General features: G+C 55.1%; 4 protein-coding genes across 4 annotated transcripts; 2 read left to right on the forward strand and 2 right to left on the reverse strand.

Moving 5' to 3' along the window:
• Positions 1–1,147: 1,147 nt before the first annotated feature.
• Positions 1,148–5,766, forward strand: NCLIV_063590 (Glutathione reductase, related; the record flags this gene model as incomplete). Its single annotated transcript, XM_003885910.1, has 8 exons — positions 1,148–1,160; positions 1,924–2,075; positions 2,206–2,512; positions 3,230–3,483; positions 3,825–4,079; positions 4,511–4,696; positions 5,080–5,262; positions 5,662–5,766. The coding sequence occupies 8 exons, from the start codon at positions 1,148–1,150 to the stop codon at positions 5,764–5,766; spliced, it is 1,455 nt and encodes a 484-aa protein (XP_003885959.1).
• Positions 5,767–7,025: 1,259 nt separating this feature from the next.
• On the reverse strand, positions 7,026–7,580 carry NCLIV_063600 (putative calmodulin; the record flags this gene model as incomplete). Its single annotated transcript, XM_003885911.1, has 1 exon — positions 7,026–7,580. The coding sequence occupies one exon, from the start codon at positions 7,578–7,580 to the stop codon at positions 7,026–7,028; it is 555 nt and encodes a 184-aa protein (XP_003885960.1).
• Positions 7,581–9,431: 1,851 nt separating this feature from the next.
• NCLIV_063610 (conserved hypothetical protein) lies at positions 9,432–10,580 on the forward strand (the record flags this gene model as incomplete). The annotated part of the gene is made up of 1 exon (XM_003885912.1): positions 9,432–10,580. The coding sequence occupies one exon, from the start codon at positions 9,432–9,434 to the stop codon at positions 10,578–10,580; it is 1,149 nt and encodes a 382-aa protein (XP_003885961.1).
• Positions 10,581–12,605: 2,025 nt separating this feature from the next.
• On the reverse strand, positions 12,606–14,405 carry NCLIV_063620 (conserved hypothetical protein; the record flags this gene model as incomplete). Its single annotated transcript, XM_003885913.1, has 3 exons — positions 12,606–12,783; positions 12,949–13,910; positions 14,193–14,405. 3 exons carry the CDS (start codon positions 14,403–14,405, stop codon positions 12,606–12,608), a joined length of 1,353 nt encoding a protein of 450 aa, XP_003885962.1.
• Between the last annotated feature and the right edge of the window lie 2,837 nt (positions 14,406–17,242).

Raw genomic sequence — 17,242 nt, forward strand, 5'->3', positions numbered from 1 at the left:
GCAGGCGCAACGTCAGCAGCAGGCGTTCACGCAACAAGGGCCGTCGTGCACAAGAGTAAGGCCCCCTGCGTCCGTAAGACAGTGTGCGTTTTACGCTCTTGAAAGGACATCGATATCCGTTCTTGAATTTGAGGCTGAGCAATTGGTAGTGGAATGGCTCTCAGACAACGCTGCGAAGGCGTCGTCGAGCCTTCGGCCCCGGCTCCTACGGGCCGGAACCGGGCGGAAACGTGGACCTCGCGAAAAAACCGAGACACGGACCACACAGAGCAACTCAAGCTGCACGGAAAGGGCCCACACTTGGAATCCGTTCGCAGAAAAGACTGGGAAAATTAAAAAATGCGGTGTCGGGACAACGGAGAAATTTCCGGCGTTCCTGCATGCAACACTCTTTTGCATGCACGGAAACGCACGAGCTTTAACTGGAGCCGAAAACCTGTTCAGAGACACCACTTGAGAATCCAGGTTTGTCAAAAAGATTACCTATAACGCAGATTTTACACACATTGCCCGTTCCAAGTTTTGTCGTGCAGGATTTAAACGGAGGCGCGTTGCCTACAGCAGTACGCGCGGCGAACCGACAGGCTCTCGAGGGTGGCGGGGCCAGGAAGACGCAGTGTGGCATGCCAGAGACAAACCTGTGAATTAAAAAAAAATTTTTTTCTGACTAAATCATAAAACGCAGGCCAGCAGGTTGTTTTCTTCGTCTTGCTGGTGGGAGTCTAGCGCAGGTCGCATGCACCCAGGATTTCTTTGTCTATGCATGCACTCGAGGCAAATCAGTGTGCGACGCCGTCTCGCGCGGAAACGCATCGCCACATGATCAGTTTTTTCAAAGTCGTAGGCTTTGATTTCGACACTCCATTCTTTTGGAAGGCCATCGTTTGCTCCTTTCCTCCAGATTTTCTGTCGCGTCTCACACCACCAGTCCCTCGTCCGACCCGGCTCTACTGGCTAGTCAGTTCATCTACTCGGGTCGTGAAAATATAGAGCTGCGTTTCCTTCGCTCTCATAGTCGTGGCTTTCTCGCGGAACCAGTCACGCCTTTTCTTTGGCCCTTTTCGCGTTGTGTCTTTCCTTGGGGACGAAACACACTTCCCCTTCTGCATGTCTGCGCAGCCGCTTGACTAGGAACCTAGCAGCGAAAATGACCGCAGCAAGTACGTCGGTTGCTCAGGCGCCAAGTGGCCTTGCTCCCTCGAATCACGTTGTGCCAAAGACCATGTCGCGTTTTACGAAATAGAATTTTGTGAACCAAACTCGAAGCCAGATCCCAGAAACAGATTCTGGACGTTGTTCACCAGCGCCGACTGACGGAGCCTAACGCCGGTGTGTATCGCCGCTGGTGTCCAGACACCCGGTTTCCGCTGTAGTGAAGCGCAACGAGTGTGTCATATGTTTTGCTTCACGAAAGCACTGTTGAAGTGTTTTGGTGTTCAATGTTCTCGCATGGAGTGCCGACACGCGCCGTTTTTCGCTTCTTATTCTCCACTGGGTGTCTGTTCCTGCACATTCTGTCGATCCCCGTGCTCTCAAACTGCTGTTTCCATGAAATGGTACCTGCATTGAAACCTCCGCGCTTGTACCCAGCAAACCCCCTCTCTTTGATCACGTGGATGTCTACGCGTAGGATGGATGTTCAGTGCCGCGCCTCCCAAGCTTAAGTCGCTTCTCTCCGCTTTTCTATGACGGTCTCTCTTTCCCGTGTCTTACTTGGCCTTGCGGCTCTCCATATCTTGACAGACAGCCTTCCCGTTGAGCTTTCCTCAGGCACCTCAGTTGCTTCGTGAAATCGCTCGGAATACAGACTCCGGCCGCCGGCGAAAACGCACTCTAAATGGATCTGTACCTTTCTACTGTCTTGTTTTTTGCCCAGCATCTTCTCCTAATTACACCGCTGGGTACCGTGTGCCTGTCTCTCAGCGCGACGACACTTTGATCTGTTCGTCATTGGAGGCGGCAGCGGAGGCCTTGCGTGCGCCCGACGAGCTGCGGCGTACAACGTGCGGGTGGGGGTAGCCGACTGGAAAAGACTTGGCGGAACCTGCGTGAACGTCGGATGCGTTCCGAAAAAGGTGAGGCTCGACGGCTCCGATGCGCAGAGCCGGAGTCTCTGTGCGGCAGCTGACAAGCGGCTTCTTCCCGGCGCGCGTCTCCACTGCCTCTCGTGTCCACCTTGTTTTGTCCCCGTGTGTTCGTGTCCAGGTCATGTGGTGTGTAGCTTCAGTCCACGAGACACTCCACGAGTTGAAGAATTTCGCCTTCACGGTGACGGAGCAGCCGGCGTTCTGCTGGCGTTCACTCAAGATGAACCGGGACAACTACCTGAAGCGGCTGAACAACATCTACCTCAACACCTTGAACAACAGTGGCGTCGCCTTCTTCCCTGCATACGCCAAGTTCGCGAAACCGGAAACGAAGCAAGATGGAGGCCTGGCGCATGCCATTGTTCTCAAAGCTAAAGACGGCAAAGAAGAAACCGTCACAGCCGACCACGTCCTCATCGCGACAGGTACAGGCCACGGGGCATGTGGCATCCGATCGACTTGTTTCCGAGGGACCGCTTGGCGTTCGGGGATTGCGAAGCTTTGCCTGTCTTCAGCGGATTCGCTGAGCGTGCCCAGCAGCGAGGCACGCAAAAGGATGGCCATCCTTTTGCGTGCGTCTCTTGAAGGCCGCAGGCCTGGCATCGGTACCAGACGATCCGAGCGATCAGACGCCTCGAATGCGGTGGAATGCGCACAGCGTCATGCCACCGTCGTCATCTCATTTGTGCGGGGGTCGTCTGTCCTGTCTCTGTGTCGGGCACAAACTGAAGAATGGAGAGAGGAAGTTTGGGGAGCCTGCTCTCGTATCAGGCTTGTAGTGCCTGAAGTCCTTCTCCATTTTCGCACCGTGACGCCGGAATTCCTTCTCCATTTTCACACCATGACGGCGTCCGCCTACGCTTCCTGTTTTCTCTGAGCACATGTGCCTCACGCCGCACTCAGTCCACAAGTTGCTGGTTCAGAAAGCACGTGCCCCGTGTCTTCCACTCTAACCCGTTCCCCGCGTTTCTTCGGAAGGGTGTCTAGCTGACAGTTTCCCAACCATTTCCCGGAAATCCGTCAGCCGAGAAACACGGGCTGTTACGAGTACCTGATATGTCACCGAACATGGAGTCGCCACGGCCACGCCCCGCTGAGTCTGCCACAGGTGCTTTCTCACCGCTCCCCTTTTGCAACCTCAGGAGGTCGGCCTGCGAAGGCGGGGATCCCCGGAGAGGAGCACACGATCAACAGCGACGGCTTTTTCGAATTGGAGGAGATGCCGAAGAAAGTCGCGCTCATTGGTGCCGGTTACATTGCCGTCGAGTTCGCGGGTGTCTTTGCTGCTATGAAGGCCGAGACGCACCTGTTTGTGCGGAAGGAACGGGCGCTGAGGAAGTTCGACGACATGGTCAGCACGCGCGTGGACGAATTCATGAAGAAGGCTGGAGTCCAGGTGAGCTCCGTGCAAGATGCAGTCCGGGCCACGTTTTGTCGTCCCTGTCTCTGCCGCGCCGTGTGCGTCCCCTCGCGGCGCGCCGCCGACTGCGCGGACAGGGCGTGATGTGTCTCTTGCCCGATTTGCGTCGAAAGCGGCCACACAAGACAGCTCGCCCTTCACAGCTAGGCACTCAGTAGGAGAGACGCCTGTCGGGTAATTCGTGTTTTTTCGCGTTGTCCCGCGTCCATCCGCTTGTTGGTGTCACTCTGCCCACGCCTCTCTGAACGTACCTCGCTGTGTGCCTCTCTCTCTGTGTGTCGCCTCGCGCATCGCTCGCTACTCACTTTGTGAACCAGATTCACCCGCACAGTGTCCCCAAAGCCGTTCACAAAGAGGCCGATCAGTCGCTGACCCTCGAGCTGAGCAACGGGACAAGTGTGAAGGGGTTCGACTCCATCATCGTCACTGTGGGCCGCGTGCCCGAGGTCGAAGGCCTCGCTCTGGACGCTGTCGGAGTGCAGCAGACGCCGCAGGGCGGGTACATCGCAGCGGATGACTTCCAGAATACTTCGGTCAAGCAAATCTACGCCTTGGGTGACGTCTGTGGAAAGGTGAGGACGCACAAACGGGAGGCGCTGAAGGCTGCACAGAGACAAGGCAGCCTCAGGAGCGCCTTCGCGCGCGGCTGACACCCTCCGTTCTTCCCGATCGCAGAATCGTTGCAGCGGGATACTCCTGCAATCGGAAATCGAAAGTTAGCAGGGATACTCGTCGCCTGGCAGACGGTTGTTTTCACCAGCCCAGATCAGGCGAGAGATGCTCCAAGAGAACGGCGAGAGATGCTGCAAGAGAACGGCCGGAAAAGCAAGATAGGATGGCATTCCCGAGGGCGCTCGAGAAAGAGCTGGGGGCTTACAGACTTCCTACGGCGTGAGGGGACAGCTGTCGGCGACTGTCGAAGCTGTTTGCAATTTGCCTGCGGCCAGACGAAACCGCGCGGGGTGACTTCGCGTCACGTGCATGTCCCCCGTGCGCTTTCCAGGTCGAGCTCACACCCGTGGCCATTGCAGCGGGACGCCGTCTGGCTGATCGGCTCTTTGGCGGAATGCGGGCTGCGAAGCTGGACGCCTCCTGCGTTCCGACAGTCATTTTCTCGCATCCTCCCGCTGCGTGTGTGGGCGTGACCGAGGCAGAAGCAAAGGCGACCTATGGAGAGGAGGATATTAAGGTGAGACGAACGCCTGCGAAAACAGGCGGAAAGCGTTTTCGCTTCGAAGTCACCGCTGCACAACAGGCGGGTGCGGCTCTTGTCTCCACTGTCACGGCGCGTCACGTTGGAACGGTCCCTCTGGACAGGCGCCGTGACTCACACATGGGGCGTGAACCCCACGGCAGTTTTCTTCTCAGAGCTCCCATGCCTTCTTCCTGTGGCCTCTGGCCTTGGTGGAAACCCGCATGGGTCCCCGTGTTTTCCCCCCTTGAGTCCTTTAAAGAGGGAGAGGCACGAAAAAGACACTCGCGCCCCGGCGTAGGGTCTCTCGGGTTTCTGCCAACCCACGAAATCGCGACCCTTTTGTGATCTGTGCCGTGCTGCTCTCACACCCTCAACAGGTATACACAGGAACGAGTGTGAACCTGTACTACGGCGCGTGGCCCGTCGCGCCCGAAGAGAAACCGAAGACGTACATCAAAATGATTTGCGTCAAGAGCCAGATGCTAAAGGTCGTGGGCCTTCATGTCGTGGGCATGGGCGCAGACGAAATGATTCAGGGCTTTGGCGTCGCGATGAAAATGGTGAGAACAGGGTGTGCGACTGCATCGCAAGTGCTACCTTTACGTGCTGTCCGTCATGCGGCGTTGGTGCTCGATTCGACCTCCCGCCTGTCGCAAACTCCCCCGTACCCGCCGCTGCGCTGCATACCCCTCTGACTGGTTCTGCCTCGCTACGCGCTCGCTGTCTCGGTTGCCATGTGCCTCCCCTCGATTCCCAGGCTTCTATGGGGCTCCACGGAACCGTCTGACTCCCTGCCAGTAAAACACTTCACGGACTGTGACGCATACGCCTTTTGCTTCGAGGAAATATATATATATATATATAGTTAAGTATGTGCGTTTGTGGATGCGCATTGAGATTTCTTCCCGGGTAGATCACGGCCTCTCGCCCAGACTGTCTGATTTCTTGCGACGCTTCAGGGAGCAACAAAAGCGGATTTCGACAACTGCATCGCCGTACACCCGACCGCCGCTGAGGAAGTCGTCACTCTCCCTCCCTGGGGTCTATCACACAGGGACTTGTGAAAGCGACACCAGGAGCAGCAAATCATGGCTGGCGGAAGGAGCATTTATAGGCAGTGTCATTGGGGATAAACTCCAGATTTAGCATTCACCCTCCTCGTTGGTTCGCGGTGTGTTTCTGCTGGCGCGTGGCACCAGCAGCGCTCTTATACAGCGACTGTGACTGGAAGACTCTCGCTATACCCCAGGAGGAAAGATATTCATACTCATACTTGTTGACAGAACATTGAATTTGCGCGGCGTTTAGTTGCTCGAGAGCTCGGTTCTTTGGGTCGGGCTGTGAATTCGTGCGGGCTCCACCTCGAGTCGCGGAAGCGGCGTTTCAAAACAATCGCAAGGCTCTCGTTGTGAAGCGGTTTGTTTAGGTTTTTGAAACGGGTTCGGTTGGCGATTGAGGTCGAAAAACAGAAGCGAGAGAGGAACCGCTATCGAGGAACTAGGATGAAGAGAGGAACAAGATACACATGGGCACACCCCTCCTCTCTCCGTCGCTGTGTATCTTCATCGCTATGCTGTACACGAACATCGGAGAGCATGAAGAACGATGGGATCCGAGCGAATGTGCAGCACCAGACTAGCCAATAAAGGAAAAAAATGGACTGAAGACGCGGGACGAAACACCCAGGCGGCATTTCCCTAAAAGAGTGAAGCGGGCATACGCCATAGCGACGCCACAGAGGGTGAGACGGCAAGGAGAAACGCGACGAACTGTGAAGGAGGTAGCGGCTTCAGGAGAGAACACAAGAGAGAAGAAACGCCTCCAGACGCAGGGAGGGGGATTTCTGCCAGTGCATCCGGAGAGAGATGAATCCCTGAAGAAGACGCCCTCAAAGGCCTGTTTTCTCCGTTCCTACGTCCTCTCCCTGCCGCGGCATCGGACACTCCTCTCTGCACGGTTTCCCGCCCCCCCCCCCCCCCCGGTGTCCGGCAACGCGGGTCTCGTGACGCACTGGGAGGAGAGTTGTGGTCAGGGAAGAAGCCGCCGGCTGCACACCAGTTTTGCCCATGCGACGCACCCTGCCTGGTCCTCGCGTTTGCACGCCGAAGCCTTCTTAGGCGGCCCCAGCATGCGAACGCGCCCTGTCGTCGCGTATCTTGCGGCTTTGTTGTGGCCGTTTGGAGTTCCTTTCAGTTTCCCTGCCATCAACGAGCGGCGTGCTGAGGTCTGAGCGCATCCACCCCGCCTTTCTCACTGCTTGTCACAGAACTGGCTCTGGAAATAATCTTCCTTTACGCTTCCGTCTTTTGCTTGCCTTTTGATTCTATCGGCCAACGGACGGCAGAGACGTCTGGACGAGGCCACAAAACTCCTCGAAGGTTGCACTTGTTTCGTTGTGTCCCCGATTGAGGAGGTTCGCGGCTCCGTCCTCACTGAGGTTTAGACTCAGGCGCTGTGCAAACGCCTGGAGTTCCCTTGCCGTTAATTTCCCGTCCTTGTCAGTGTCGATGTACTGAAAGACTTCGCGGAGAAGATCAGGAACAGGCTTCATGAGCTGAGTGTCCACGAACGCGAGAAAAGTAGGAAAATCGATGGGAGGAGAGCTCCCCTTTGCGGAGTCCACAGCCGCCCCGGGGCCTCGTAGTTCCACTAGAAGGGCTTTCACTTGATCAGCCTCCAGCGGAAAGCCGACACGGTCTTTCATGAAGGCCGTCACATCGGCTTCACTCAACTTTCCGTCTCCATCTGCATCAATCCGGGTGAAAATCCTCTCTAACTCAGCAGCATGGGCCCGAAGACGCTGCGGCATCTGTACCGGGGACGCTTCGTTCTTCCCGGATCGCGCCCCGGATGAGGAAGATTGGCCTTTGGGCGGCATTTGGACGATACGAATGCGACAAAAGAGAGCCTTCTGCGGGAGATGGCAGATGGAGCGCGTGCGGAGCGCAAGCAAGAAAGAAGGAATGCTCAGAAAACAGTTCAAAGAAGCGAGAGAAGCGGCAGGCAGTTTGCCGGCGGGTAAACCGGGGGACGTCCATGCAACGCGAGACCTCAACCCCTGCAGTTTTTTACGGACAGGACGGGTGATGGAAGTCGACGAGAGCCAAGACAAATTGTGTTCGCCAGACCATGAGCCAACAAACGTTCAGTCTCTCGACACGTTCCCGTCTGAACAGAGAATGGAGATACTGACTCTAGAACACACGCGTGCCGTTTGTCCTCGTTGAAAAATGGGCATCAGAGGGAAGACAGAAAGCTGTGCCTGGAGCACTTGCCACATATTTTGGATTTGCGGTCACTTAAAAGAAAACACCACCGCGACACGCGGCCTTCTCGAGGGTTTTCGCATGTCTTCACGTTCGACGACGGTGCCGCGGCCAACCCAGATGCAGCCTAGGCTTGGAGACAGGAAGAAGCTCTGTTCTCGACCTCGAAAAAGCTGTAACCCGTCACATTTGTTACGGCGTGGCCCGCTCATCAGATCTGTCGCTCGTTAAAATCGTGGCTTGGTAGAGAGGGACACAACCTGGACTGCCCCCGATTCTTGAAGGTTCTCGCTTTTTCTCGCGCCTTTTGGAGAAGACTCCTCCCCCTTGTTTGTTTTCGATGCTCCTCAGGCGCCTCTCGCCGCACGGCTAGCTGCCTGCGTAGGGGACACTCCTGCGCGCATGGCCATCGCGAGAGAAAAAGGCGCGTTGGCCCCTATATATAAAGAGCGTGAGGCGGTCTGGTGCTCGAGAAAACTCCGTGGTGGTTCGAGGTACGCGCGCGGTGTAGCATCAGGCACGAGAGGCATAGCTCGCATCTCGCGCCCCATCTGATTTTCCCGTTTTCATGTCGTAACCTCCTTCAAGTTACCCATCCGAAACCTTGCAAGCTTTCGGGGTCACACTCGTATTCCCTTGTTGGCGCGTTCGTTGTTAGTGAACAGGTAGGATCTCAAACCCCGCTGCAACTGCGCGGATTGTCACAGGTTAACTCTCCCCCGTTGAAAGACGAAAGCTGTGGCAACGTCAGGGCGTCAAGAAACCGGCGTTACTTCCGCAAAAAGATTCTCGTCGTCACCTCACCACCGAGGGAAAAGAAGATTTCAGGTGCGTTGTCACTGGGAGCGGACCCGCGTTATCCGGTCGACAGCCACGCGCACTCTGGCAATGGCTGCGTAAGCTGTGCGCGTCTCTCATGTCCCAGTGCACCGAGATATGCGCCTCGCGTTTTCGAACTCAATTGAAAAAAAGCGCCAACGTCTTGCCCGCTGCGTTTTCTCGTCGCCGCACTCTCTTTCGTGGTGAATGGTGTCCGGGTTGCTGCGTGAATCGTCGTGTCTCGGGTGATCCGGTGTCGCTCGGCATTCCTTGAGTCGGTAGAGAGGGGGTACGGTGGAGAGGGCTGACGAGCGCGTGTGCAGGCTCTCCTCCTCGGGTGCTTCGTTAATCTTTGCTGCGCGTGTGTTTGACAATCAGTGATCTATCTCGCGCCTTCGCGTTCATGCGGACCCAGATCAGGAACAAGGGGGACATCTAGGTGTTGGACGGTGCGGCTCGAAAAGCTCTGCGCGTTGAGGCGAGAGCCGCTGGTGCATGCCAGGGGTTCCGCATTCCGGAAAGAGGTTCTGACGGTAGAGAAAGATCATCAGCGAATTGACAGAGTCCACTCCTGCACTTAGGAGTCCACCTTCCTTCGAGTTTTTGCTCTGTTGGGGCCGGTTGGTCTTTTCGTTTCCGGCGCCATGGGTCGCATGAAAAATCCATTCGGCGCGTGTTTCGCGCGGGGGAAAAAGGACCGGAGAAAGGAGAGCCGGAAGGCCGCACAGGAAATTCCAGGAAAAGAGGAAGAAGAAGAACAGGAGGAAGAAAGCATCCCTCTTCGCTACCCCCTCTTTGACCCTCGGGCGGTGAAGACCCGGGAAGAAGATCTAGGCGAAGAGCCGCTCTCCCGACCGAACAGCATCCCGTTGGAGATGGCAACGCGTGAACATATCGAACTGCCGGCAGACGAAGAGGAAGATGATAATTTCATGGAGGACAATCCTGTGCTGGAGGAGGAACTTCCAGAGGAGGGAAAAAGCGCATCTACCGTGGAAGAGGAACGCGCACCATCTCCGGTGGAAGAACCTGCGCGGGCGCCAGTACCACCGCCAGCAAAGGAGGAACTCACGCCTCCTGCGGAAGAAGTGGAGAAAACGCCTCCTACGCCTCCGCCTTCCCCCCCGCCAGTGGAAGTCGAGAAAGTCTCTCCGCCTCCACCCAGCAGTCCCCATTCTCCCCAACCCAGTGTCTCTCCTGAGCCTGTCAAGCCCGAGCCCATGCCTGTGTCTCCTCCCCCCAAGGCGCGAGAGCAATACAGAGCTCCGATACCCGAGCCGGCTCCGCCGTCACCCCCGGTGGAGGAGACGCGAGAGGAGTCCGAGTCCCGCACGAGTTCGCCTTCTGTTGTGTCCGTCCGTAAGGTGCCGGAGGAACCGTTGAATGAGCCTGTCTTCACACCACCGCCAGTCATAGAAGAAGAACCGCAGATGTCTCCATTTGAAAAGCTGGAAAGCGCCCGTGAAGGCAGCCTTAGCGACAGCGCACCTACGGCGCCGCACACGCCACGGGGTCCGTCAGATGATGACATGGCCCGCAGGATCCAGGCGAAACTTGCTGAACTGGAGAGACAGCAGACACTAGCTGAAGTGACGTATTACCGGAAGAAAAAAAGGAGAAGTCGCTGCCGACTGCGCCCCAGGTGGGTTTGTGTGGAAAAGGCAATCGACTGCTACGCGGATGCCCACGACGATTTCACCGCATTCTTCCGGGAAAGAATGAACGTTCATGAAAAAAAGGACTGTGGTATATGCAGGGACTTCGACTTCTCTGATATTCCAGTTCTTCAGTGAGGAATTCCGCCACGCAAAACCATAACACGATCATGAAGACGGAAGAGTTTGTTTCCGGAGAGGGAAACTGAGAATCTTAAGTACAGGGGTGCGAGGCCTTCTTTAGCAGGTTAAAACACACACAGGAAATGGACGGCGATATTGCCGCGCAAGTCTGAATTCGAGACAGACTCCAGACTGCAGCGACATGTCATCCAGAGCCACAAAAGCCTGTCCGATCCTCTTCCTGGTGTTCTTTCGTGTGCATGTATGTATGATCCGCCATGCGTGACGATATAACCGTGTAATCAAGAAAGTAACTTCCAGTAGGATGACATCGCGCACGGCTCGCTTGGGACACTCGTCCGCAAGTTTGTGTTGCACGTGCGAAGGAATAGTCGTTCTGCTTTTTTAGGTGACGGAGATAACACGCTTTTTGTTCCTCTTTGTTCGGCTGTCATGCAAACTGGGTAAATAGCCGGCCTTTGAAACGAGGCAATCGCTCTGTTGGGCGAACTGCGCACAGGATTTACGTCTTTGAAAAAGGATAAAAACTGCCTCTTGCTTCTTTGGCACCCTTTTTTCAAAAAACATGTTGGGCTGAATTACTTAGGGCAGGGCGGATTCCGAGCTCCATTTCGTTCTTCTCTAACTTCGCAGGCGCCTTCGAGAAAACTACTGAACCAGACCGGGCGTCTCTCGCCCATGTGTCCGTAGGACAGCGGCAGGGTGCTCGACTGCCCTGTAGCCAAAAAGAACTGGACTAGTTAACGGTAGAGACCGTCCAGCAGCAGTTTTAAAAGCAGGAAGTTAGGCAGATGAATTACATCAGGTACTCCCACTGGGGACACATTCCGCGTAGTGCGATACACGCACAAGACTGCCAGCAACAGCCTTTCGACGATAGGTTAAGACGGCCTACACCCTCGCCTATCTTTGCGAGGAAAAAGGGATTCGCCAAACGGAGGAAAGCTCTGGTGTTTGCTCCGTAGACTGACAAAAACCGTACGCTCAGTCACACCACTGGAACTGTGGTGGCAGGCGAAGCTGACGTTGTCCCGTTTTGGCTTCAACGCACTAGCCTTCACATGAAGATGCATGCAAGCATAATTTTGGACTGCTGTGTATCTGTATGAATGTATGCACATCTATGCATATATAGAGATATATAGATATGTAGATTATTTTCGCGGGCCGAGCGCGGGCTTACCAAGCAGAGGTTGCTTTCTTCTCCACTCGTAAACCCCGCCGTAAAGAGCACCTCAGGGGTGCTCTACACGCCGGATGTTTTCGGGGGCTAAGGAGTGCATTTCAAAAGTCGTCGAGCACTTCCTCTCAGATGGGCTGTCAAGGAACCTTCCACGACGATGTCTTCGAGGGCCTTTCAGTGAACCGGCATTCCCGGCTCGCGCACAAGTCCGCTTTTCCGCATCCCCTGGACCACTCCTGAAGAGGCCTATATCTAGCCCCGCGCCGAAACCGGGGTCCACCACGAGGTTAGGTACATACATATATATATATAAATACATATAAATACATATAAATATATATATATATTCATGTTGGCTCCCAGTTTTTGTGTGTCCGTAAGAAACTGGCCCTTGTCAGCAGAGCTCACGGCTCGTGGTGGGTCAGGGCGCAGAAAGGACTACTGCCAGTGCTTGCTTTCGACCTCGAGCAGCTACGGCTCCAGATGGTATTACACTCGCCAAGCGGGTCTTTTTGCAGAACCGCCTCTTAGCAGCGTGTGAGCAACGTCTACATTTTCATGCACAGCCATGTCACGGGGGAAACGCATTGTAGTCATTCTTAACGAACGCTCCGTTGCGGACATTTAGGCACGCTACGCTGCCTCCGGGTACTCTCTCTTTGATTTTTTTAAAAGATGTTCTCATATAGGGCCCTCTGCTCGGGGACTGCGGCTGTTTAGACTTCCGCTCGCGGTGGTCCTCTCTTGTAAGTGAAGCTGCCTGTGTTCCGCTGACACTGCGGAGACGCGACCGCGTGCTCACGTCTCCGAGCTAGCAACTTCGGCCCCCATTCGTCTCACATTCCCTGTGGATATTCACTCGGTTCTCGGTTTCCCGACATCCACGACCCAGTGCCTGCAGCGGCGGTAGACAGCGACGGCACGAACTTGGGACGGAGCGACTTGGGCGGCGGAGGGGCGCGGTGAGAGAGCCGCGGAGAAGAACCAGATGACGAAGAAAGGAACTCCGAGTCGCTGCAGAAAGAAAGCTCGAGATGACAGGTGAAGGAAATGCAGGAGCCCAAGAGACGCAAGGAACAAAGAGGATGTGAAGGCAACGACGCTTCCTGCGCAACGAACGCCGTCCTGCACCACTCGTGGACTGTCGATTTCCCAATCTGAGGTCATATGTGCGCTTACCTGGTTCGCTCACTAACAGAGGAGCTATCCGACAAACAATCGTTCCCGCACTCCACGTTTTCACAAGGAGGCTCAGCGATGTGTGGGCGCGTCTTATCCCCCTCGATCCCTCCTCCATTTTGAGTTCTCGCAAAGTCTTGCTCCGCACGCGCCGACTCGGTAGACTCCCGACTGCCTGGTTCGTGAATTCGAGCCGACACAGCAGTGAAGCCTGATCCGGCCTCGTGTTCGTCGCCAGGCTGTGGAGCGTTAAAAGAAGAACGAGAGGAATGGGAGGAGAGACGAGAAGGTGGACAGACGTCTTGCGTGTCCAAGTTGATTGACACACGCTTCCCAAGCGCTACACCCCCGCCGCGGATTGCGCCACATACAGCAGGGGAAGGACTGCAGGGATGTCTCAGTGGCTCTGTCGGCGAAAGTCGCCCTGATTGGTCACCGCTTGCAGGCCTGACTTGGCCCACTGTCATCACGGGCATCGTTTCGTTCGTTGCATGCGCAGTGTTGTGGGCGAGGATGCAGGAGCTGAGTCTTTCTTGTTCTTGGTTTCTGGTCTCCGCCCCTGCTTTGTCTGCTCTGAGGTGTGCATACACTCCAAGTGCAAGCTTCACACGCAGAATCTGCGCGAGGCCGTGGAGTTCGCGCAGGCCTTTCCCGCCCATGCAGTAGGGAGGACTGCAGACGTTCGCAATCTCTTCATGATCGGCGGCAAAACCCTGAATCGTTGTCGTCAGTTGAGCGCAGAGGGTGCGAAACTCCCTCTCCTGAAACTCGCTTCGCTGCCGCTCCTTGTGGAGCTCTGCCTGACAATCGTGGAAGTTGCGAGCGAAACGCTCCTGCTGTTCCATCGCGCTCTTGAACGACGCCCGGTAGCGCCGAAGCTCTTCTTCCAATCGACGATTCCGGCACGTGAGTTGCTGCATCGCCTCTCGCATTTCAAGCACCAACGCTTGAATGGTGGCTGCCTAAGAAAAAAGGAAATTTTGCGAAATGACGGCAGACCTTTTTCGTGATTCAGCCTCCGCGTCAACAGCTCCAACAGCCTTCTCTTCCGCTCCCGCCGGCGGTGTGCCGTGGTGCCCCTTCCAATGCGTCCGTAACATGCGTAGCGACACAGATAGAGACGCTCACATGCCCAGCTCGGCGTAGATTTACATCGGTTTACACCTATTTGTCGGGGTGTACATGTATGGCTACGCTTCTTGACGCAGGGATCTGGAGAACAAGCGTCCAGTATGAACACGTACCGTAGGGTCTTTCGCTCGTGTTTCCTCCTCGACTCGGATGTTTGCTTTCTGCATCTGCTTGGCCTTTTGCGCAGAAACCTTGAGAGCGTCGTCCGGCATGCGCCTGAGGGAGTTGACGGATGTTCCAGTGGCCGGTCTCACCAGTTGCGTGGCTCTCCCCCTGGCCACGTCGTTCCTGGTCAGACCTGCAGGGACGCGCCCTGACAAGTCCATCGTTTTGGAAGTTTCTGGCCGTCACGAAAAGGGATGGAACGCTCTTGCTTTCGAATGCGACAAACACTTTACAACACACGTGCGTGCTGCGCTTCCGCTTCCATTCCAGTGTTATGGATGCCAAGTACTGAAGGCACAAACAGCGGATCGCACGGACAATCGTCGGGGCTGGAAAAAGACGATGAGATCTCAAAAAGTGGGATTAGGGTTGCTCAAAAGCCCACTGTGAGGAACACGGAAAACGTAGAACGCTGGTGGCTTCGACGACCGCAGAGAGTCTGCGCTCCAGGATCTCCCGAGCCAGGATTCTCCGCCGGATTGATGAAAGGTGCTCAAAATCTCGCCTTGGAAAAGACGATATGTTTCGACTGGGATGCGGCAGAATCTCAAGCGCGGGCCCTCCGAAGACGTCGAGAACACGTGTCGCGCGCGAAGCGACTTTTCGGAGGTCTTGAAAGTTTCACGAGAAAAAAGGCAGAGGACAAAGTACAAGGGAGGCAGGTCCGAGGGCTCCACGGGAAAATGCCCTTTGTCTTGAGATCTTGCAAGTCGACGGACGTGCACTGAAGAGAAAGATGTTAGACCAGCCGAGAAAACAGCCAACCAATGCAAAAAAAAACTAGCTCGTAAGTGCATACCAAGAATCAGAGAGCTGACGGAACCTGCAGTCGACTGAGACGCTGGGAGGAAAAAGAAAACAGGTCCATGCATCTAACGTTTTTTTCCTTTTGCATGGATGGTTGGAGAACGCTTAACGTGATCTCATTACTGGCAACAGAAAAAGACGGGTCTGCGGTTTCAGCGGTTGACAAAACGGCGTGAAAACAACTTGAGGTCAGAGTTCGCCGAGGAAATGCCAACATCGGAAAGGTAAAAAACAACCACTCCAGAGAGACAAGCAAGGACTTGGACAGAGAGAAAAAGTGCCAAGCGGACAAGCGTGGTAAATCCGAAACGGAAAAGTGTTGAATAATGGCGGGCGCACTGTAGCCACTCAAGCTTTTCCCACGCGTTGGCTGACGGGGGGATTTGAAGGAGCGGCTGCGGTTGTTCAACTCTTTGACGCATGGAAGAGAGACTTTCACGGTCACTGTTTCAGTGAGACAGGGAGGAAGGCCAATGCCACTTGTAGTTTTCCCTAGTGGAATCTCCGTAACTCTTCTCGGGTGAAAAAATGCTGCCCCGGACACCTTGCGTTGATGGTCACTCGAGCACCGCCGCGTCTTGGCGATCCGCATGTGCGCTAGCTTACCACAAAACCATTCACGTTCCCTTAACTTGGCAGCCAAATGCTTCCTCTCGTACCATAGAAAACGTGGAGGTCGGGCTGTGAAAACACTCCCCAAAATTTGGTGGAGTATGGAGAGCCGACATTCTTCTCTCCTTGCGCGGCCAGCGCTGCATGTCTTGTGGCCGCTCATGTGTGTCTGTGGCTCTCTCTAGTCTCCATTTCAAACCCGGTGGAAGGAGCTTTGGCAAAGGAACATCCAACACGTAAATACACCATGACCCCTCATATCCACAAGTCTGTGCACATACACAAAAGTTTGGCATATATTCGCGTTCACATTCGGCGGTCTAAAAACACGAGCTTTTCGACAAGACATGCCTAACTTCCCGCGTCAAGCAGGGACCCACCACTTTACCAATTTTCTAAGTATGTGAAGGGTATAGACACAGTGTGTTCATCTAGAAAGGTGGCAATGGAATGCATATCGAGTCTTTGTGAAGCGGGGAATGAATTCGTCTCTCTACTTGTGCACCCGTGTTTCTGTAGCAGACTGGGAGTGACAGCGAGGTGCGTTCGAGTGGGACTACAACACCAGGGCACAGGTGTCAAGCGACTTGGAAGAGACCGCCGTCCACAGGATGCATTCCATCATAGAACGGAGGCTTGCGACGATGTCGCTGGGACTTTGAATTGCCCGCATGCCGCAGGAGCGGCAACTCCATGCAATCATGGTTCAGGACGCGGGGAACAAGACAGACAGCTTCCGTTCACACGAGATGCTGAGAAAGAATGTGCCTTTCAGTAGTACAGAGCGTAGGACAAAGGCTGTCTTCACGCGTCGCTCCTCTTTACCGCAACCACAGAGGCCGAAAAATAGCGCTTCGAAGCCAGGAACATGCACCGCAATGCACGCAGACGACAGACGTTCTCAGTTGTCAGCTGTACAAAGGTAGTCCTCAGTCATTCAGATATCCGGTCAACCTTGGGTACATTTCGCAAGGGACCACCAGTTGAATGCCGATTGTGTCCAGAGAAGGAAACGCCCAGGAGCTACCGGTGTTGCGACAGCTGCCCTGTTGGTTTCACGCGAAACGAACGCGAAGCAAGGTTGAGAGAGTGCCGACACGATGGTTTCACCCCGACGACGGGGTTCGGCCTCGACTGGTCTGTAGGGGTGAGGACCAAACGACGCGACCAAATGTCATGGTGTTGCGTGTCGTTAGGGAGCCGCCCAAAATCAGGTAGAATCTGGTCACGTTCGGAGCCGGTTCGCTGCGGAAGCAGTGTGGACTGTTTGCAAGCGGACGAATATGCTCCTCAGAGCCTACTCAACCTTTTTTGCTTCGACTCTCTCGTTTATCTGGAAAGCAAACGAACAACAGCTGCCTAGCATGTGTTACGGTTAGTCTCCTGAAAACGAAAGCAGACCTTCCGGAGGGAGCAGACAGTTCCGGAAGTTCCCTTCACGCACTCCGCAGCAGCGGAACATATCAGAGCAAAGGTAAACTGTAAAGGTTGCGCGGCACCCCGCTGGAGCGTATAAGCAACTTGGACTAGACCTCGCCGTTTCAGGCACCTGAAGTAGACAGTTGCCAGGCGTGGTTGA

The sequence above is a fragment of the Neospora caninum genome, chromosome XII (assembly GCF_000208865.1).
Source record: "Neospora caninum Liverpool complete genome, chromosome XII".
Classification (NCBI taxonomy): Eukaryota; Apicomplexa; class Conoidasida; order Eucoccidiorida; family Sarcocystidae; genus Neospora; species Neospora caninum.